General features: G+C 38.9%; 3 protein-coding genes across 3 annotated transcripts; 1 reads left to right on the top strand and 2 right to left on the bottom strand.

The window, feature by feature from the left end:
- Positions 1 to 7083: 7083 nt before the first annotated feature.
- Positions 7084 to 7755, bottom strand: LOC134292020 (uncharacterized). The gene has a single exon (XM_062860651.1). It carries the CDS (start codon positions 7672 to 7674, stop codon positions 7312 to 7314), a length of 363 nt encoding a protein of 120 aa, XP_062716635.1. The 5' UTR covers positions 7675 to 7755; the 3' UTR covers positions 7084 to 7311.
- A 3559-nt stretch (positions 7756 to 11314) lies between these two features.
- Positions 11315 to 12261, top strand: LOC134289806 (uncharacterized). The gene has a single exon (XM_062856354.1). It carries the CDS (start codon positions 11753 to 11755, stop codon positions 12113 to 12115), a length of 363 nt encoding a protein of 120 aa, XP_062712338.1. The 5' UTR covers positions 11315 to 11752; the 3' UTR covers positions 12116 to 12261.
- Positions 12262 to 20053: 7792 nt separating this feature from the next.
- Positions 20054 to 20940, bottom strand: LOC134292236 (uncharacterized). Its single transcript, XM_062861223.1, has one exon. It carries the CDS (start codon positions 20566 to 20568, stop codon positions 20206 to 20208), a length of 363 nt encoding a protein of 120 aa, XP_062717207.1. The 5' UTR covers positions 20569 to 20940; the 3' UTR covers positions 20054 to 20205.
- Between the last annotated feature and the right edge of the window lie 1270 nt (positions 20941 to 22210).

The following is a 22210-nucleotide window of genomic DNA, read 5'->3' as shown; positions in this document are numbered from 1 at the left end:
GTGGCGCATTGTGTCTGAAAAATTCAAACACGTTTATCTCGATACCCTAATGAGGTACAAGCATGCGGGTTTCAGCAAAGTTGTTCAGCAGGCTAAGAACTATTTGGCAATGGCGTCTTTGGTTCGAGAATCGTCCGCTAGGTGGCGCCAGGGTAAAAAATGTTCAAACTTTTATATCTCAGAATCCTGATAAGATAGAATGATGCCGTCTTCAACAAAGTTCTTCAGCAAGCTGAAAACTGTCTGATAGTTGAGTCTTTGATTCGTGATTTATTCGCTAGGTGGTACCTTGTGTATAATATTTAAACACATGCATCTCGTTACTGTTATAAGCTAAAAGCATGGCGTTTTTTGTAAAATTGTTCGGCAGGTTGAGATCTATCCAGCAATGGCGACGCTAGGTGACACCAGCAATCAAAACATTCATACAATTTTATCTCAAAAATTGAAAAATGTCCAGCAAATTATTCTGAAAGAGGAAGAACGACATATCTGTCCTTGGATCTGATATTATTCGATAGGTTCGGTCTAGTAATAAGACAATATTTGTATGAACACCCTAATGAACAAGAAGTATTCCATTTTCAGCATAGTTGTTCAGCAAGCTAAAAGGCCAAATGGATAGTAGACGGTCGAGTACGGTGGTACAAGAGGCAATTCTTTAACACCGTCTTTGGCCCTCTGCAGACAAATTTTGTCGCCCTACAATATTGTTTTATTTGCTCCGTTTTTTCTTCCGGGAATGTCTCCGGGAATTTCTACAGGAATTCTTCGGGGAATTTTGCCAGGAATTTTTCCAAGAATTCCACTGGGAATTCCTCAAAAACTGTCTCCAGGAATATCTTCCGGGAATTCTACTAGGACATTCTCCAGAAGTTTTTCCGGGAAATCCTCCAGAACATCCTCCAGGAATTCCTCCGAAAATTTCCCCAGGATTTTATCTGGGACTCCCATCAGGAACTCCTTCAGGAATTCCTTCGGAAATTTCTGCATGAATTCTTCTGGGAATTTTTCCAGGAATTGTTCCGGACTTTTTTTCCAAGATTTTCGCCGGAATATTCACAGAGAATTTTCCCAAGAATTTGTCCATGAATGCCTCCGGGAATTCCTCCATGAACTCCTCCGGGAATTTCTTCAGGAATTCCTCCGGGGTGTTCTATAGGAATTCCTCCAAAAACTTCTCTAGGAATTTCTCCTGGAATTTTTCCAAGAGTTTCTCCAGGAATAGGGGAAATTACCTATTCTCGGCCGTTTTGTTCTCTTCGTCTTGGGGGGTTTTTTGAAACCTATTGAACTCGGAGTTGGCCTCAAATCCTTTCCAACCAATGTGAACTATATGGCCAAGTTTCATGCAATTTGGCCGACAAAAACCCCCCATGACGAAGAGAACAAACCTGCCGATAATACCCAATGTCACCTATATCCGGGAATTTTCTGAGGAAAACTGTCGGTTTTTTTTTTCAAGAAAAAGTTCTTCAGGAAGTCTTCCGTGATTTTTTTTTTCTCACAAAACCCTCGAGAATTTCTCCCGGAATTCTTCTAGGACTTCCTTTACGAATACCTCAGGGAATTTATCCTGTAATTTCTCCGGGAATTTCTCCAGGAATTCCTCCGAGAATGTCTCCGGGAATTTTTCCAGGAAATCATCAAGGAATTGTTTTGGGAATTTCTTCTGGAAATCTTCCAGAAAATCCTCCAGGAATTCTTTCAGGAATTCCTCCAGGGACTCTTCTGAAATTCCTCCGGGGACTCTTCTGAAATTCCTCCGAGAATTTTTAAAGGAAATTTTCGGGATTTTCTCAGGAAATCTTCTGGGAATTTCACCAAGTATTCCTCAGAGAATCACTGTAGAATTTCCCGCAGGAATTCCTCAGGAAATTTCTCTATGAATTCCTCCGGTGATTTCTCCAGCAATTCCTCTGGAAAATTCTTCATGGAATCCTCGTTCCCCGAAGGGAAATCCCCCGAAGGAAATTCCTGGAAGATTCTCTGCAGGAATCCCTTGCGGGAATTCCAGGAGGAATTCCTGGGGAAATATCCGAAAGAATCCCTGGAAATAACGCCGAAAAAAGTCCTGGAGAAATTACTGAAGGAATCACCGGAGGAATTGCTGAGTCTTAGAAGAATTCCCGCAGAAACTCCTGGAGGGAATCGTAAAGAAATTCATAGTGGAATTTCAGGAAAAATTTTGGAAAGATTTCCTGAAGAAATTCCTAGTGGAATTTCCAGGGACATTCCCGGAGGAATTCCCGAAGAAATTCCCGGCGGAATTCCTGGAGAAAACAAAGAAGGAATTCCTAGAGAAATTCCCAGAGGAATTCCTGGAGAAATTCTCAGAGGCTTTTCTTAAAAAAGCAGTTTTCCTGAAGAAATTCCCGGAGGAATTCCTGGAAGAATTTCTGGAGGATTTCCCGAACAATTTCTGAAGAAATTTCCGAAGAAATTTCCGGAGACATTCCCGGAGATATTCCTGGAGGAACTCCTACAAAAATTCTCTAAGAAATTAACCCCGGAGAAATTATTGAAAGAATTCCGGAGCAAAATCCCGGATCAGTTCATGAAGTAATTCCCGGAGGAACTCATTGAGGTATTCTCTGGGGAAATCCGGAGGAATTTCTATAGGATTCCTGGAGAAATTACCGAAGGAATTCCTGTAGGAATCTCCACTGAAATTCCTGATGTGGGTCCTAGAGGAAATCCTGGAAAAAAAATGCGGAAGAATTCTCGGAGACATTTCCAGAGGAGTTTCTAGAGAAATTCCTGGAGAAATTCCTGGAAAAATTCCCGGAAGAGTTCCTGTAGAAAAAACGGAGCAATATTGTGGGGTGACAAAATTTGTCTGCTGGGGGTCGAAGACGGTGTAGCGATTAACCTAGCGAATATATCACGAATCAAAGACTCAACTATCAGGCAGCTTTCAGCTTGCTGAAGAACTTTGTTGAAGACGGCATCATTCTATCTTATCAGGATTCTGATATAAAAGTTTGATTTTTTTTTTACCCTGGCGCCACCTAGCGGACGATTCTCGAACCAAAGACGCCATTGCCAAATAGTTCTTAGCCTGCTGAACAACTTGCAACTGAAAACCGCATGCTTGTACCTCATTAGGGTATCGAGATAAACGTGTTTGAATTTTTCAGACACAATGCGCCACCTAGCGCATAAATCCCAAACCAAAGGCTTTACTATCAGATAGTTCTGACCTTGCTGAAGAAATTTGCCGAAGACAGCATCATTCTATCTTATTAGGTTTCAGAGATATGAGGGTTTGCACATTTTTGACTCTGGCGCCGCCTAGCGGCCGAATCGCGAACCAAAGTCGCCGTTGCCAGTTAGTACTTAACCTTCTGAACAAATTCGCCGAAGACACTATACTTCTATCTCATCGGGATCTTGAGATATACGTTGCGCGAAGTATGTGGCCAATTTTGGTACCCCAAGACAATCCGGAATAACTCCGGAACCATGTGGACCAGGCACCCATGTCCCCGGCATCATAAACTAGAAGAGTTTTTCGGGAAGTTGTGAAAATTTCATCAAAATCCATCGAAAAACAAAAAAGTTATGACAATTTTTGTGCTTTTCCGAAGGTGGAAAATGTACGTTGGCTGGATGAAGGTTAATATATAAATGCTTCAAAAATACGCATTTGTTTATCATATAGAGCCTATTTCGGGTCTCCAGTTAGCCTAGTGGTTAAGGCTATGGATCGCCAATCCGGAGACGGCGGGTTCGATTCCCGTTCCGGTCGGGAAAATTTTCTCGACTCCCTGGGCATACTGTATCATTGTACTTGCCACACAATGTACAAATTCATGCAATGGCAGGCAAAGTAAGCCCTTAAATTAATAACTGTAGAAGTGCTTTAAGAACACTAAGTTGAAGAGAGGCAGGCCAAGTTCCAATGTGAACGTCAAACCAAAAATAAGAAGAAGAAGAAGAATAGAGCCTATTTGGATTAAAGGAAGAACACATTTAGTATTTTTTTTTTGATTTGCTGTAATTTTGACTTATTTTCGTCTATATGGGTAAAAACGTCAAACCGGTATAACATTATTTGTTGTGAGAAAATGTTACATTTTATAACGTTGTATTAAGTGCCAATATATTGTTAATAAATGCTGAAAATTTCATTAAATTTGATTCACTGGTTTCGGAGATATGACAGTTCAAACATAAGTTGTCTGACAAATAGTGTTATACGAGAACTGTTCTTGCTTCGCGAAATATTAATCAATCGAGCTCGAATCTGTACCAATGATGCACATATAACAGGTTGACAAACAGTCAAAATTTGTGAATTTTTGCTGCACTCTATTAAAAATGTCAGCTTGTTGAACTTTTTTGTGATAGGAAAAAAGTTACCTATCCCAAACATTTTGGTCCAACAAGGCTTGCCGAGTAGGATAAATACGACAAATTCTGAGAAATCGAGTTTTGCAACGAGTTGTATAAGTATTAAGTTTTTTTTTTGTAATTTCAAAAACTATTCATTCAGTGCGTTTTTTTCTGGCTACACAAACATGTATCAATAGGAACCACGAGCGAGCATCCATGCTTGTCAGTGTGTGTTTTTTTTTGTTTATCCATGTAGGTTATGGTGTAGTAGATGGCATGACACCAATTCTTTATTGCACCAACGAACCTAACCTCAGAACGACTGACAATTCTCAGCTCATTTTGACAGATGTAACATGAGCATGAAAAATACGACAACAAGAGCGATAAAGTAGAATATATGATCCGTCTTTTTCGTGCATGTTTGTGAACTGTCAAAATGACCTGAGAATTGTCAAACATTTTCATGGCTAGCTTCGTTGGTGTAATGAAGAATGATCGAGCTCCCGTTGTGAAAGAGTTGTACGCAGGCAAAAGCAGGAGATTCAGCAGCGAATTGAATTGTACCTAGTTCGAATCCGAATTGGGTTTTTAAATTAAGAAAAATGTATCGATTTTTTGATTTTATACAAAAGAGCACCTTTTTCTGAGCCACTATGATTTTTTTCAGATTTTTAGAACTTTATTTTGGTACCTAAAATCAACTTCGAAGAGATTTTTTGAAATCACCTTTTGACAGTTGGGTACCTGTTTGACAACTCCACCCAGTACAAAATGCGACGAGAGGTGATTCGACAAATCGCTCCCATACAAACTTGAAATTGATTTTTAAATAGATTCCCGGGCACCAAAATTCATGAAAATTTGGATTTCGGCTCAGTTTCGCATGCAGATTCAGAATATGGAATTATCTCAACACCGCTAAAGAAGCCAATTGAAATCGTTCTAATCCGGACTCGAGCTGCACCAGTAGACGTAGAGGCTGAATTGAAACTAATGTTCTACCCGACAACAACTCAGCAGCATGAGACTCGGACGGCGCACTAGCCGGCAACCGGTGGGGCTTCACGGATCTATTAGGGCGCTCAAAGATTCAAAGAAACTACACTAAAGCGGGTCGAAATTTACGGTGTAGGGTAAACAGGTAGGCAGAAATGGCACGGCAATGTATCTAAAACTGGCGCCTTATTCTATCTATTGCCCACTGCAAATCGTTGTTCTTAAAGTCAGTGATGTGTTGCATGCGAACTTTGCTTTCGGAGGGGCGGCTATGGAAGACTTGAAACGTTTTTCGAAAAAGTTCCAAAATTTGCCTTTTCAAAACAAACGGGGCAATACGCCCCATTAAAAGAAAAACGCGCAGCCCCGTGATAAAACTGTTCCAGTGGATAATGCCACCACATGCTTATCCTAGGAGGGTCTTTTAACAATTGTGTTTAACTACATTAAAGTTGCAAAATAACAGAAGTGAATAGAACTAGCTTCGTTTACAATGAAGTCAGCTTACAAGAGGTAACATATTACGCCGAAAGCCTCCATTTCAGACTTTTTGATATTTTTATTGCTGTTCTGTACCAAGCAACTTAACGGACTAACTTGATGGCAATTCTTCTTCTTCTTCTTCTTGGCGTAACGTCCTCATTGGGACAAAGCCTGCTTCTCAGTTTAGTGTTCTATGAGCACTTCCACAGTTATTAACTGAGAGCTTCCTCTGCCAATGACCATTTTGCATGCGTATATCGTGTGGCAGGCTCGAAGATACTCTATGCCCAAGGAAGTCAAGGAAATTACCTTTACGAAAAGATCCTGGACCGACCGGGAATCGAACCCGTCACCCTCAGCATGGTCATGCTGAATACCCGTGCGTTTACCGCCTCGGCTATATGGGCCCTGATGGCAATTATTCTTCAATATTTAAGATTTCTAATCAATCACGCATGCAGAAAACGCTTGAATCGCTAGAAAATAAAGGGGGGGGACGTTTTGCCCCGGTGGGGCGCATTATACCCTTTTACCCTATCTAGTTGCCTGTTGTATTGGTCACTACTGGTTTACGCTATGTCCAAAGAGAAGTATTATGAAAATCGAATGTACCTCAAATAATTTTCCCTAGGATCGTAGCTTTGGACCTCTAGTTTCAGAATCTGTGCGATTTAAAATATTTCATCTTGGGTTTTTTGATATTTTTGATTTTTTTCCTATTTTCCCATACAAATATCGAAAAAGTCATTTTGAGGTCAATTTCGTCCCATATAAAAATGTATGAAAAAAAAACCCAAGATAGATTATTTTAAACATTCACACATTTTCTGAATCTAGAGGTCTAAAAATATGGTACTTGCGAATAAATTTTGAGGTACATTCACTTTTCATAATACTTCCCTTTGGACATAGCGTGTTGTTCACTGCACGTACCGTAAACCGGGGTCGAATAGATCTTCGGGTCAAATTTCTGTTAGAAAAAAGCGTATTTTTGATAGTTTTCTTTGAAGTATCGTGCTGTTGAAATCTGATACTTAATACTTTTCTTAAGGAAACTATTCAAAAAATGCTTTATCTACTTGAAAAAAACAGATCTATTTCAACCCGGCTTTCGGTACCTTCTTTGGCTGCAAACCTGCGAGCGCTCGCGATGGAGCTACTGTTCCAGCGATGGCTGATCAGGCTCGATGTAGTCCATTGACAAGATGACGGAGAAGCCGTTGACCTATGAAGTCTTGAGCTTCCAATGGTGCTCGGAGATGGTGGAGAATGGCGGTTTGTGGACGTGGTTCTGTCATCAATCATATTTTACTAATGAATTACATTTTTACTTATAGTTGCAATTGTTTTCATTCATTTATTACTCTCTTCAGCAATACTACGCACGTATAAATCAATAAATAATTACACTTTTTCCAAAAATAAATAGAATTACTATCTTTGGAAAATAATTTGAACACCTAGCTAATTCACTAAATAATATACCCCTTCTTACCCACCGAATCCCTGGCCCATACCTTGCGCTCCAGCATTGGCCGCCGAGCCTCCCATACCCATGCCTCCGAAAGGTCCGCCCATTCCGAATCCCTGCGAAGCGGCACCAGCGTTTGCGGACGAAGCGCCCATGCCACCTCCCATTCCGGGGAATCCACCGCCCATTCCGAAACCTTGTGCACCGGCGTTGGCATTTGAGGAACTCATGCCCCCGCCCATACCGGGAAATCCTCCTCCCATTCCCATTCCTTGGGATGCGGCGTTGGCTCCTGCTCCGGATGCTCCGAATCCAAACTGTGGGGCACAGCTAGTGGCGGCAATGAGGCTCGAGACGAGGACGATGGCGGCGTAAGACTTCATTTTTGTACTAAATTATTGAACTCTTACTTAAGTAAATTGAAGTAGTTATGATGTTAATCGAATGATGATACAATTGACTTTGATGCTGGATTGTGCAGTTTGTAAGGATTATATACTACTCAACAGACAGAATCATTTCCCTTTAGTGTAGAACGATTCGTACTGAAATCGTTATCAATGCATGTTGTGTACAAACATTCATATAGCAATACAACGTAGGAATTTGTAAAACCCGTCGCATGGGAATTTCAGACTTATTGCAGTATACCAATCTGAATGGCATAGTACACAATTGTAATTAATGTGAGGCAATATGGCCAGTACCGTAATCCCTAGCGTAGTTCCGCGGCATCCCTATGCGAAAGTCATGTTTACCACTCTGAGCTAGCCCAAGGTTATGTGCCAAGACGCAAGACATTCGTTTAGCCAAGGCATATTTTTAACATTTTTTTCGCAACTGTAATAATTTTGTGTGTTTTTTTTATTGGTTTTAGATAATCTTCCAAGTTATTTATTTCAAATTGTATTATCTAATGGAATGAAACAATTTATTTATTTATTTTCTGGTTATAAAATACAACAAAAATAGAAAATTTGCCTAGACATACCTTTAGTCGCGTTGTACAATTTGTAGAATCCCATAATGAAACCTATCAAATTCTAGCTTTGTTTATAAATATTTATACGTTTCAGTTTTAGCTTGTTGGTTCAGTTGCTTAAGGGAGATAAAGTTGGGTCTTTATATTTATGATATATCATAAAGATTTAAATAAAATATCATGCAAACTTCTGTCAAATTCAACACTTCAATTGGGTTCTGTAGGGGTATCCAGATTACTTCAAAATTGAAATCTTCGAAAATTAATCGATATCTAATACATATCCCTTTTGTGACGAACCAGCACAATTGTGTTACTAAGCGGTAACAGTTTTGCATATTTTTTTCATCTGTTTAGACTTTGTTTTATGTGATGTAAACTATTTCAAAAATTCAGCCATTACTTATACTTGTTTGTGTAAAAACAAACTTTTGTTTACGTTGCCTGTGAGATTTAACACAACAAGGTAAACAAAAAGTGGACAAAAATTGTAAAACATGAAAAAGTTTTATCTGTCGCATATTTTTTATTTACGATTTATCTAGGTAATCAAGGCTAGATATTGAAAGTTAAAGAGTAGTTCTTTCAAATGAGGAAAAATAATTGCTGTTTTGTTGGGATATCTAAGAGTTCTGGAGAGCCAAAGTTGAGCCATTTGTATGAAGATTTCGCTTTTTTGCCCTCCGTCACGAAAGGGATATATCATCATTCCTGGGCATCAAGAAAACTGTTTTCAAAATCCATTTTAAGTTTATATGGAGATTTTTTTGTTTTTTGTTCGGGGCGAGCTGTCATTTTATAGATTCACTGTCATTTCATCTACGGATATTATTTTGTTTATTTGGCTGTTCGTTCGTTTGTTCGCATCGGAACTGAATAATTTCGTCATAATGATGCCTGTTAAATGAGAGATTATTAGTTGGGAAACTAATAATCTCTCATTTAACAGGCATCATTATGACGAAATTATTCAGCATAATGTTGAATAATATTTGTATTATTCTCACGTACAACCTATGTTCGGGTTTTGTTCACACAAATTTGGAGAAGTTATTGAGCGTAGTGTTTTGTACCAACTTTACAGGTTGTTGTAAAAAGTGTATATAAATATACAAGAAAGCTTCTATTAAGCATGGGCAAAGTGACTAAAAATAAATAAAATGCAAAAATGTTGAACTCTCGCGAAAGTAATTATTTTCTCTCATGTTAATACACCTATCATGAAATAAGAATTACATACAAAATAACCTAAATCCAGATTAGAACCTGTTGATTGCCAGCCGCATGCCTTCCTATCTGCGCCATCCTAGAGATGGTCAGTTGAAGCACCCAAAGCAAAACATAAACTTCTCATGACTCAATAATGATCAGCAGTGGTGAAATAGCACAGCACGTAATCAACTGAACAACGCCTTATATTTCAGCAGCTGCTCAGCTCAAAACACGTACTTTTAATTTTGATTTCGCTGTCAGTATTTTTATCGCAGGTGAAAAAACTTGTATCAAATTCAGCCAAAAAAAGTTTTGGTATTTATTGAAGATATTATTTCCAGATACTGGAGCTGATGTACGAATTGCGAAATGAAAAGGATTTTTATTTTTATTATTCAATATCGATCTTTATAAATGCATGGCAATATGTGGTGCGGCATGATGCATTCACAGCATCTGTTCAGGTAATCTACTCATACTCTGTCGGGATCCCATGAAGCAAAAAGTGCTTAAGGGTGTTTAAATCTACTTGAGAGGTGTCGACTTCTGAAGTAAGCACGTGAGCACTGAAATGTCACAAGCATCGACCCAAGCGTCTCGTACAATTGAACTGCTGTGGAATATATAAAAAAAATAATGAATGTACATTTTATCTAGTTACAGACATAAATGCCGGTGATTACGTCTCTTGGCACTCAATGTTGAGCAACATGTGGGCTTCGTGGCCGTGGGGTTAGCGGCGGCAGTCGTCTAGGCGTATCGTAAACCTCGGAGTGTGGGTTCGATTTCCGCTCCAGTCGAACGAAAAATTCATCACTGGGCCACTGGGTGTTCTAGTGTAAGTAATGTGTTCAGTCTGTGCAGCCTCTGGCTGAAGACGGTGTGAATTGTCTTCTTTTTTTTTATTATATTTTCTTTTGAGTGATTTGTTCAAAATGTAATGTTGGTTCTTTGATAAATTGGCTGTCTTGTTAAGCCATGGTTTAGCCATAGTTTATCCCACTATCCCACTATCCGAGTTTGTATATTGTGAGGCAAGTACAATGAAACACAATACCCAGGGAGCCGAGAAAATTTTCCCGACCGGAACGGGAATCGAACCCGCCGTCTCCGGATTGGCGATCCATAGCCTTAACCACCAGGCTAATTGAAGACCCCAATATCTTAAAACAAAGATGTTGGAACGCAATAAAATTGTTTTATACTCAGAAAAATGCGCTTTTTAGATTAAGCTATTGAATAGGGCGACTTAGGATATATATTATCGGCAGGTTTGTTCTCTTCGTCATGAGGGGTTTTTGTCGGCCAAATTGCCTGAAATTTGGCCATATAATTCATCTTGGTTGGGAAAGATTTGAAGCCAACTCTGAGTTCAACAGGTTTAAAAACAAAAACCATGACGAATTTGTTTTATTCCTTGAACAACATAATTATTTATGTATATCACAACATCAGGAACTTTCTGGCTAAAGTTCCGGAAAGTCTTCAAGTCTCTTCATAATTAGAAGCAAAGTGTCAAATCCGTCTGGAGAAATCCTCAAAAATCCTAAAAAAATGTGTCATAAATTACACTAGAAAATTCTTCAAGATTTCTTGGAGATCGCGATTCTCATTCTATCCATTGTGTGCTTTTATTACTTCCCTTACTCTCACTTACTTTGAGTAGTAGGGTCTTGTGCCATTTGGGCAGGTGTACCTATTTTGGGCACTTGCCGCTATAACTAAGTCAATTTCAAAACAATTGATTTGAAATTTTGTACAGAGTTAGGCACGTTCAGTATCTAAGTCTGTACAAAAATTCAAATCAATCGGTTTGAAATTGACTTAGTTATAGCGGCAAGTGCCCAAAATAGGTACACCTGCCCAAATGGTACAATACCCTATTAGATTCACCGAAAAAATTCAATGAATGTTAATAAAATGAATTAAATGGTGAAAATCCCAATTTGTTGAAAGTTGCATAATGCATATGCTAATACAAAACAACGTTCCTAGAAGAGTTTGGCTGTTCAGAAAACGTGATGATTCCTATGGAATAGCCAGTGAGAAGATTACCAGTCCAGGTTTTCCATATTTATAAACACTGCAATGTAATTGATAACAACGCTTCCACGGGATGGCGTTGGAATTTCAACGAGTGAAGTAAAAAGCTCCAGCTATGGTATAAAACAGTGATCTCTGAGATCCTTTGAATCAAACTCGATCTAACTATTGAGCATTAAACATTACCTGAACTGAAGTTCCTAAACAAATTCAATCAAATCAAAATGAAATCGTTCGTAGCATTTGCTGTCATCGCGACCGTCATTGCTGCCGTAAGCTGTGCCCCACAGTTTGGATTCGGGGCGTCCGGAGCAGGAGCCAATGCCGCATCCCAAGGAATGGGTATGGGAGGAGGATTCCCCGGCATGGGTGGAGGAATGAGTTCTTCAAACGCCAACGCCGGTGCACAAGGTTTCGGAATGGGCGGTGGATTCCCCGGCATGGGTGGCGGAATGGGGGCTTCGTCCGCAAACGCTGGCGCCGCTTCGCAGGGATTCGGAATGGGCGGACCTTTTGGAGGCATGGGTATGGGCGGTTCGGTGGCCAATGCAGGAGCGCAAGGAATGGGCCAGGGATTTGGTGGATAAGCAGTTAATTATGGTTTCAGACATTCGCTAGGTTATCAAATTGTTTTCTCGAAGAATATGTTTTAATTTATTTATTCCAAAAGAATGTAAAAGTTTACTTATCATACGTACGTGTATTTCTCTAGAGCAATAAATGATTAAATTAATTGTGGTGCTTAGTAAAATTGTAATACATTTTCAATATTTGATGACAATACCCGCCCATGAATATGAGATTAATACACAGGGGTGGCCAAGATGTTTGGGATAGGTAACTTTTTTCTCTCGCAATCGAGCTGTAACTTTTCATATAGTGCATCAAAAATTCTCAAACTTTGATTGTTTGTACCAATGATCATATGTGTGAGGATCATTGGTACAAATGTTATCTCAATTGGTTAGTCTTTCGCGAAGAATCGTTCTCGTATAACACTATTTTTTAGATAACTAATTTCTGAACTGGCATATCTCCGATACCAATGAACCGAAAACCGAAACGAATGAAATTTTGAACGTTTTTTCATCAATATATAAATGCTTCAAAAAATACAGGAGATGGCCAAAATGTTTGGGATAGGCAATTTTTTTACTCTCACAAAAAAGTTCAACATGCTATAACTTTTCATAGAGTACATAAAAAACCTAAAATTTTGACTGTTTGTCAACCTATTATATGTGCATCATTGGTACAAATTTGGGCTCGATTGATTAATCTTTCGCAAAGTTAGAACCGTTCGGGTAAAAGACTATTTTTTAGACAACTCATTTTTGAGCTGTCATATCTTGGAAACCAGTGAACCGAATTGAATGAAATTTTGAACATACACTTACAATATACAAATGCTTCACAAACTATCAAAATCTAGATACTTTTTGAACATTGAAAAAAGTTATCATAGATTGACACTTTTTGGATTTTTCTCAAAAAATGTAACTTTTTTACGTCAATGTCAATAAATTTTAGTGTTGATGCCCAAAGATTTTCCACTTCTGTACTCAAGTTATCTTTATTCAGATATATTAGAGCCTATTTAGATTAAAGGAAGAACACATTTAGAAATTTTTGTGTGGTATTGTAAATTTGACTTATTTTCCTCTATATGGCTAAAAAATTCAACCCGGTATAACCTTATTCGCCGTGAGAAAATATTACATTTTATAACGTTGTATTAAGTATCAACATATTGTTGATAAACGTTAAAAAATTCTTTCAATTCGATTCACTGGTTTCCGAGATATGACAGCTCAAAAATGAGTTGTCTAAAAAATAGTATTTTACCCGAACGGTTCTAATTTCGCGGAAAACTATTCAATCTAGCCCAAATGATGCACATACAGGGGATAGACAAAATGACCGAGACTGGCAAAATTTTCACTTTTCAAAAAATGTTTAATTAGCTGTAACTATTCGAAAAGTGTATCAAATATTCTCAAATTTTTACTGTAAGTTCTTCAACTAGTTGTGTATTAGTGGACCAAATTTGGAAAAGATCGAACAATTCTTCACAAAGTTATAAAGATTTTTGAAAAAGGTAAAATTATCCGATAGCCAACTTTGAGCTGTTATATCTCCGGATTCAATAAACCGAATGTAATGAAATTTTGACCATTAATGACTTATATAATGAGCTATGAAAAACCATTGACTTAACTTAATATTCTTAACACGGAAGAAAATTATAACGGTTAGATTATTTTTCTAATAAAACACCAAATTATCCAAAACATCAACATCGTTTCAAAATCCAAGATGCAAATTATAGTTCATTTAGTTTCCCTCTAATTGACTTATATATAAATGCGTTTTGAAGGAAAGTAACAACATAACCGCCAATAAATTGAAAAAGTAATGGGATGCATAATAAAAATAGACCAATTTAGTAAAAAATCGTGAACAAAATTAAATCGCTATAACTTTTTCGCTTGTTAAAAATTTCAAGTTAAGTCAAATGTTTTCCAGAGTTCATTATATAAGTCATGAATGGTCAAAATTTCATTGCAATCGGTTCATTAAATCTGGAGGTATAACAGCTCAAAGTTGGCTATCGGATAATTTTATCTTTTTCAAAAATCTTTATAACTTCGTGAAGAATTGTCCGATCTTTTCCAAATTTTGTCCACTGATACACAACTAGTTGAAGAACTTACAGTAAAAATTTGAGAATATTCGATGCACTTTTCGAAAAGTTACAGCTAGTTGAACATTTTTTGTAAAGTGAAAATTTTGCCTGTCCCGATCATTTTGTCTATCCCCTGTATAACAGGTTGATAAACAGTCAAAATTTGAGGTTTTTTGATGTACTCTATGAAAAGTTACAAAATGTTGATTTTTTTTGTAGGAGAAAAAAAGTTGCCTATCTCAAACATTTTGGCCACCCCCTGTAGATACTTGTATAACATATAGAGCCTATTTGAGCCTAATTAATCCACATAGCGGTGATGGTGCCTTTCTTGTGCCTTCGAGAAACTATCGAAGAACTCGTGCCTTCGAGAAATCTCAAATGACATATGTTAATGAATATCGCACTTTATCCATTTGACAAAAATCCTGTCCATGGTACAAGCAACTGGGTCTCCAGTTAGCCTGCTCTAAGAACACTAAGTTGAAGAGAGGCAGGCCAAGTTCCAATGCGAACGTCGAGCCATAAAGAAGAAGAATGAGAAGAAGAAGAAGAAGAAGAAGAGGAAGAAGTAGAAGAAGAAGAAGAAGGAGAAGAAGAAGAAGAAGAAGAAGAAGAAGAAGAAGAAGAAGAAGGAGGAGAAGGTACAAGCAATCATGTCGGTTAACTGGCTTCTGTTTTCATTGATATTCTTTAACATTATCACAGGAACCTGCACGGTGCTTCATTTACCGTTATTATCAAAAAATATACCATCAAAACCTGAAACGCCATTCTCTTTCTTTATTATTCCTACACCTCTGGACAAATTAAAAAAAAATCGTTTGGCGAAATTTCAAGTTACGCCCTTTTAAAAGGCCTAACCTCTAAAAAATCAGGAGTTCTATTGAAAATCATCATATTTCATAACAGAAGCATGCTTCTGTCTGAAAATCTGAAACGCCATACTCTTTCTTTATCATTCTCACACTCCTGGACAAATTTAAAAAAATATCAGTAGACAAAATTTTGAGTTACGCCCTTTTAAAGGACCTAACCCCTAAAAAATCAAGGGTTTCTATAGAAAACCATCACATTTCATAACAGAAGCATGCCTTGAAGTCCCAAATTATAATTATATGCTTCAATTTGATACTATGCAGTAATATTGACTGCATTTTGTATTAAAATTAGCCATTACGCTAATATAAGGGAAGTATTCTTGAACCTGTAGAATACGGACGTTGTTGGCTTCATTTACTATTATAGCCAGAACAATATATAATGAAAAACATAAAGGACAGTTCATTCATTTATATAGTTATTGTACACCCCTAAACTGAATTTCAAAAATAATATTGGTCAAATTCTTCAGTTACGCTCATTTGAAGTGCTTATAGTTGAATTATTATAAAACTTAGATTCATTTAATCATGTTTATTCTGTGATAGTTAAATTTAAAACTATCATTACAATTGATCTCAATCTCTTATTTTTGGATGTTTATTAAGGAGCAAATCAAATTGGTGCATAATCCAACACTAAAAATGAAGTTTTTTCGTCCATATTAAACTCAAGATAGCCCAAAAACAATCACACAATTCCTTTGGCCGATAGAATCACGCTGATCGTCTTCCAAAAGCGAATCAGAATATTTGAGCGAGAAAACTGCTTTTTTGTTTTTGAAAAATGCACCAAACTGAGTTGCACGTTAATTCAGTTTTGAAAACGGCATTCACTTGTAAAACTAACGAATGGCAAAGGCGTATGTCATCGCTCATTAACATATTCGCTTATTTTTTTTATATTTCATACTGATACTATACAATTTTGAGGTTCGCCTAATATGAAAGATTGACAATTAAGGTTACAAATCATTCTTACGTACAACATAACAACATTTGATTTTGGTAGGTTGATATCTTACCGGTGTTCTCTGCACTGTAATTTGTATGCACTGAAAATCCTCCTGCTGATATGATCGTCTTCGAGAACTTCATTATCACTTTTTCCAGTATACAATGGACATGCTCTCCAGAATCTTCCAGGTCGCTTAGATTTTCTCTTGGTGATTAACCAAGGCTGCGTAGCCAAGAATAGTGAATTTTTCCAATAAATTTATTTTTCTAAAGACGAGTGTGTGGTGGATGGGAAGCCAGAGAGGGCGATAGTTGGGCCGCGCGCACGTGTGTTCGTAATTTTTACTCTAAATTTTCGGGTTAGATTTGCTGTGCCGAGCAGAGGCCTAGCATTCAATAGTGTGTGGTGGATGGGAAGCCAGAGAGGGCGATAGTTGGGCCGCGCGCACGTGTGTTCGTAATTTTTACTCTAAATTTTCGGGTTAGATTTGCTGTGCCGAGCAGAGGCCTAGCATTCAATAGTGTGTGGTGGATGGGAAGCCAGAGAGGGCGATAGTTGGGCCGCGCGCACGTGTGTTCGTAATTTTTACTCTAAATTTTCGGGTTAGATTTGCTGTGCCGAGCAGAGGCCTAGCATTCAATAGTGTGTGGTGGATGGGAAGCCAGAGAGGGCGATAGTTGGGCCGCGCGCACGTGTGTTCGTAATTTTTACTCTAAATTTTCGGGTTAGATTTGCTGTGCCGAGCAGAAGCCTAGCATTCAATAGTGTGTGGTGGATGGGAAGCCAGAGAGGGCGATAGTTGGGCCGCGCGCACGTGTGTTCGTAATTTTTACTCTAAATTTTCGGGTTAGATTTGCTGTGCCGAGCAGAAGCCTAGCATTCAATAGTGTGTGGTGGATGGGAAGCCAGAGAGGGCGATAGTTGGGCCGCGCGTACGTGTGTTCGTAATTTTTACTCTAAATTTTCGGGTTAGATTTGCTGTGCCGAGCAGAGGCCTAGCATTCAATAGTGTGTGGTGGATGGGAAGCCAGAGAGGGCGATAGTTGGGCCGCGCGCACGTGTGTTCGTAATTTTTACTCTAAATTTTCGGGTTAGATTTGCTGTGCCGAGCAGAGGCCTAGCATTCAATAGTGTGTGGTGGATGGGAAGCCAGAGAGGGCGATAGTTGGGCCGCGCGCACGTGTGTTCGTAATTTTTACTCTAAATTTTCGGGTTAGATTTGCTGTGCCGAGCAGAGGCCTAGCATTCAATAGTGTGTGGTGGATGGGAAGCCAGAGAGGGCGATAGTTGGGCCGCGCGCACGTGTGTTCGTAATTTTTACTCTAAATTTTCGGGTTAGATTTGCTGTGCCGAGCAGAAGCCTAGCATTCAATAGTGTGTGGTGGATGGGAAGCCAGAGAGGGCGATAGTTGGGCCGCGCGCACGTGTGTTCGTAATTTTTACTCTAAATTTTCGGGTTAGATTTGCTGTGCCGAGCAGAAGCCTAGCATTCAATAGTGTGTGGTGGATGGGAAGCCAGAGAGGGCGATAGTTGGGCCGCGCGTACGTGTGTTCGTAATTTTTACTCTAAATTTTCGGGTTAGATTTGCTGTGCCGAGCAGAGGCCTAGCATTCAATAGTGTGTGGTGGATGGGAAGCCAGAGAGGGCGATAGTTGGGCCGCGCGCACGTGTGTTCGTAATTTTTACTCTAAATTTTCGGGTTAGATTTGCTGTGCCGAGCAGAGGCCTAGCATTCAATAGTGTGTGGTGGATGGGAAGCCGGAGAGGGCGATAGTTGGGCCGCGCGCACGTGTGTTCGTAGTTTTTTCGTTTGAATTTTCGGCTTAGATTTGCTGTGCCGAGCAGAGGCCTAGCATTCAATAGTGTGTGGTGGATGGGAAGCCGGAGAGGGCGATAGTTGGGCCGCGCGCACGTGTGTTCGTAGTTTTTTCGTTTGAATTTTCGGCTTAGATTTGCTGTGCCGAGCAGAGGCCTAGCATTCAATAGTGTGTGGTGGATGGGAAGCCGGAGAGGGCGATAGTTTGGCCGCGCGCACGTGTGTTCGTAGTTTTTTAGTTTGAATTTTCTGCTTAGATTTGCTGTGCCGAGCAGAGGCCTAGCATTCAATAGTGTGTGGTGGATGGGAAGCCAGAGAGGGCGATAGTTGGGCCGCGCGCACGTGTGTTCGTAATTTTTACTCTAAATTTTCGGGTTAGATTTGCTGTGGAGTGTGCTATAGAATTTTGTACGGGGCGGCGGACCCAGCGTGCATCAGTGTGCTATAGAATTTCGTCCGGGTGCCAGTTCGCGCGCGTTTGCTTCGGTGGTTCGTTTTTTTTTTTCCTTTTCTATTTTGTATTCCGAAGTGAGCATTTCGACGGCGGTGAGTGTGCGGTGAACGCGTCGTGGTCGTGGATCGAGTCGGTTCCGAATTTTTTGCTTCCCGTCGCGCTAGTTCCCAATACACTTTTAGTTGATAATAAATATTTTCTTTCATTTTTTGCATTTACACAAAAGAGTGAAAAGTGTTAGTTCGGGCTCGCCGGTCGAAAAAAAAATTCGAGCGCCGACAAGTGAGTCGCGTTTAGTGTATTTCTGTGTGGAATAGACTAAAGGTTTCTGCTCCCTAGTGGAGTAAAGACGCGCGATAGAATTTTCTTTTTGGCTAGTTTTTGCGTCGGAAAGTGGTCGGTTGTTAACGGCGGTTTGTGTATATTGATCCATTGTCAAATCATATCACCAACCATAGGTGACTCCCGGACTGACAATGTACCTTACCCTACTAACAAAAAAAATCCTTCCTGAGACAAACGTGGAGATGCAGCGATTCGCGGTCTTTATAACAACGTTTGTCTTACTAACATTCCCTCCCATCCTCGATGACCGTAAGGACGTGGCCGGCGCCGTTATTGACCCCATTAAAGTTGAGAGCTGTCGACCTGTGTACATTGAGAATAGTAAGCTAGTCCTAAGCCCTATTCATTGGTTCCTTGTGCAATTTCGATTGTTCTGGTCAATCACGGAGTAGCAACTACGAATTGTGCGGTCATCTATGCTCATGCTCATGCTCATGCTCATGCTAAATTTATTTTTCTAAAGACGTTCTACAGAGGTTTTATATGTATTTCTTCAAGTATTTCCGGAGTGATTTATTTGTCCATAAAATAGCAATACAAAAAACTCCATACCAAATATACCCATATTGCATGGTTTAGAGCCTTGAACTCCTTAACCCTCGAGTAATCGCGCTGTTGTATTTTGTACAACACGTTGAAAAAATCTCGCTTTTTGTACTCCGCTTTAGTGTCGTGCTGACGCAGGTAGCCAACCGCGCGAGTTACGGAAGGTTAAAACAGCTGTCTATTCTAATTGTGAGCCGCCATCTTGGATTTTAACTCTCTATTTTTAATTTCTGGCCGTCATCGTGGTTTTCACTGATGATTTCCCCATAAGATTCGGCAAACCTTTAGCATAAAATTATAAAATTCGGCGCAATTTGATGTGTCGCATGATATAATTTGTTTCAGTTTTATGTATGATCAGATCACCGGTGCTGGACTGGATCACTAAAATGACCAACACTCCAGAACGCCTTTACCAATCCACACCATTTTCAATAGCAAACAATGTAGTAAGAATCCGATTCGATTCGAGCTATCATCCGGGGAAGTGCCATAAAAGTGAGTGAACTTTTTCGCGCACATCATCTCTTTTCAACCAACTGAGTTGATTGGTATATGTGACTCGATTCTCCGAGCCTTCAATCGAAAATTCGTTTTTTGAGTGAACATATAGTGAACACTTTGGTGTACGAAATAGGCAAAAATGCAGAATTTTTCATAAAAAAAGTTATTTCTGATATTAAACATACCTACTTGATTCCATATTTTATAATTGACTAAATTACCTAAATTGTTGGTGTTACTTGATGTTGGTACTTCAGGAACACTTTATGATCACCTATACTTAAATGGGCATTGTCATCATTTATTGAGATTGTATTACGTTTTTAATAACAGCTTTTTACATTTTCATCCGTTTATTACTCTTGATGCTTATATACTGTACATGTACGTAATATCAACAATGTATTACGTTCTTTTAAAATAAATAAATAGCTTCAATATGAAATGATTCGAGCACCTAGTGGAAGCCTGAACTTCTACTACTTCTTATCCACCGAATCCCTGGCCCATACCTTGCGCTCCAGCATTGGCCGCCGAACCGCTCATACCCATGCCTCCGAAAGGTCCGCCCATTCCGAATCCCTGCGAAGCGGCGCCAGCGTTTGCGGATGAGGCTCCCATGCCGCCACCCATTCCGGGGAATCCACCGCCCATTCCGAAACCTTGGGCACCGGCGTTGGCGTTTGAAGAACTCATTCCACCACCCATGCCGGGGAATCCTCCTCCCATTCCCATTCCTTGGGATGCGGCGTTCGCTCCCGCACCGGATGCTCCGAATCCAAACTGTGGGGCACAGCTAGCGGCGGCAATGAGGCTCGAGACGAGGACGATGGCAGCGTAAGATTTCATTTTTGCACTGAATTATTGAATTTTTACTTAAGTAGATTGATATAGTTATGATGTTAATCGAATGATGATACAATTGACTTTGGTGCTCAATTGAGCAGTTTGTAAGGATTATATACTACTCAACAGTCAGAATCATTTCCCTTCAGTGTAGAGTGATTCGTACTGAAATCGTTATCAATGCATCTTGTGTACAAACATACATATAGTAATACAACGTAGGAATTTGTAAAACCCGTCGCATGGGAATTTCATACTTATTGCAGTAAAACCGATCTGAATGGCATAGTACACAATTGTAATTAATGTGAGGCAATATGACCAGTACCGTAATCCCTAGCGTAGTTTCGCGGCATCCCTATGTGAAAGTCATGTTTGCCACTCTGAGCTAGCCCAAGTTTATGTGGCAAGACATTCATTTAGCCAAGGTATATTTTATACTTTTTTTTCGCAACTGTAATAATTTTGTGTTTTTTTATGTTTTGGTTTTTGATAATCTTCCAAGTTATTTATTTTAAATTGTATTATGGAATAAAATACAACAAAAATAGAAAATTTTCCTAGACATATCTTTAGTCTAGTTGTACAATTTGTAGAATTCCATAATGGAACCTATAAAATTTTAGCTTTGTTTATAAATTTATAAACAAATATTCATACGTTTCAGTTTTAGCTTGTTGGTTCAGTTGTTTAAGGGATGAGTATCTTAAGGGAGATAAAGTTGGGTCTTTAAATTAATGATATATCATGTTTTAAATAAAATATTACTTCATAAACGAAATCTTCGAAAATTAATCGATATCTAATACATATATCATTACAGTCAGGTCTTTTTTTACTCCATACAAAAAAAAAAAAATCATCGTCTTATTTTTGCATGATTTGTCGAGAAATGGTGAGACTTTTTTTACGCGGTTTTTTTGAATTTTGAACTGAGTTTTTTACGCGGTACGTATCCCCCGCGTAAAAAAAAACCTGACTGTATTCCTGGGCATCAAGGAAACTGTTTTCAAAATCCATTTTAAGTTTATATGGATTTTTTTTTGGTTTTGTTCGGGGCGAGCTGTCATTTTATAGATTCAACTGTCATTCATCTACGGAAATTTTTTTTTTTTTTTGGCTGTTAAAACAAAGATCTTCTTCTTCTTCTTTATGGCTCGACGTTCGCATTGGAACTTGGCCTACCTCTCTTCAACTTGGTGTTCTTAGAGCACTTCCACAGATATTAATTGAAGGGCTTTTTTTGCCTGCCATTGCACATTGGTCGGGCTCCATACAAAGGGGCGGCCAAAACTCCCAAAAAACGAATTTGATATTTTTAAACTTTATTTCACCTTATTACAAAGTTAATATACTGTACTTTGATGATCCTTGATTGAAAGTATACCAGCTTTTGAATTTCAATAACATTTTTACTACCAAAGTGATCTAAGTCATAAAATTGAAAAATGAACCATTCGAAAAAAGTAAAATATTAATATATGATTTATGTTATCCAGCATATGAAAGCTTGGTATTGGACAGTTTGAATGCACCTATGGTACAAAATTAATATGCCACAATTTTTTTCAAATTTTCATATATGTACCCAAGGAATTTTGGTAATTTTGAAGTTAAAAAGTGGTTCGTGTCATCACATGTCGCC

This window comes from Aedes albopictus, chromosome 3 (assembly GCF_035046485.1).
Source record: "Aedes albopictus strain Foshan chromosome 3, AalbF5, whole genome shotgun sequence".
NCBI lineage: Eukaryota > Metazoa > Arthropoda > Insecta > Diptera > Culicidae > Aedes > Aedes albopictus.
This window is presented reverse-complemented; position numbering and strand designations above follow the sequence as displayed.

Excerpts from the sequence above, each read along its gene's own strand:
- LOC134292020 (XM_062860651.1), bottom strand. The coding sequence starts at position 7,674 with ATGAAGTCTTACGCCGCCATCGTCCTCGTCTCGAGCCTCATTGCCGCC.
- LOC134289806 (XM_062856354.1), top strand. The coding sequence starts at position 11,753 with ATGAAATCGTTCGTAGCATTTGCTGTCATCGCGACCGTCATTGCTGCC.
- LOC134292236 (XM_062861223.1), bottom strand. The coding sequence starts at position 20,568 with ATGAAATCTTACGCTGCCATCGTCCTCGTCTCGAGCCTCATTGCCGCC.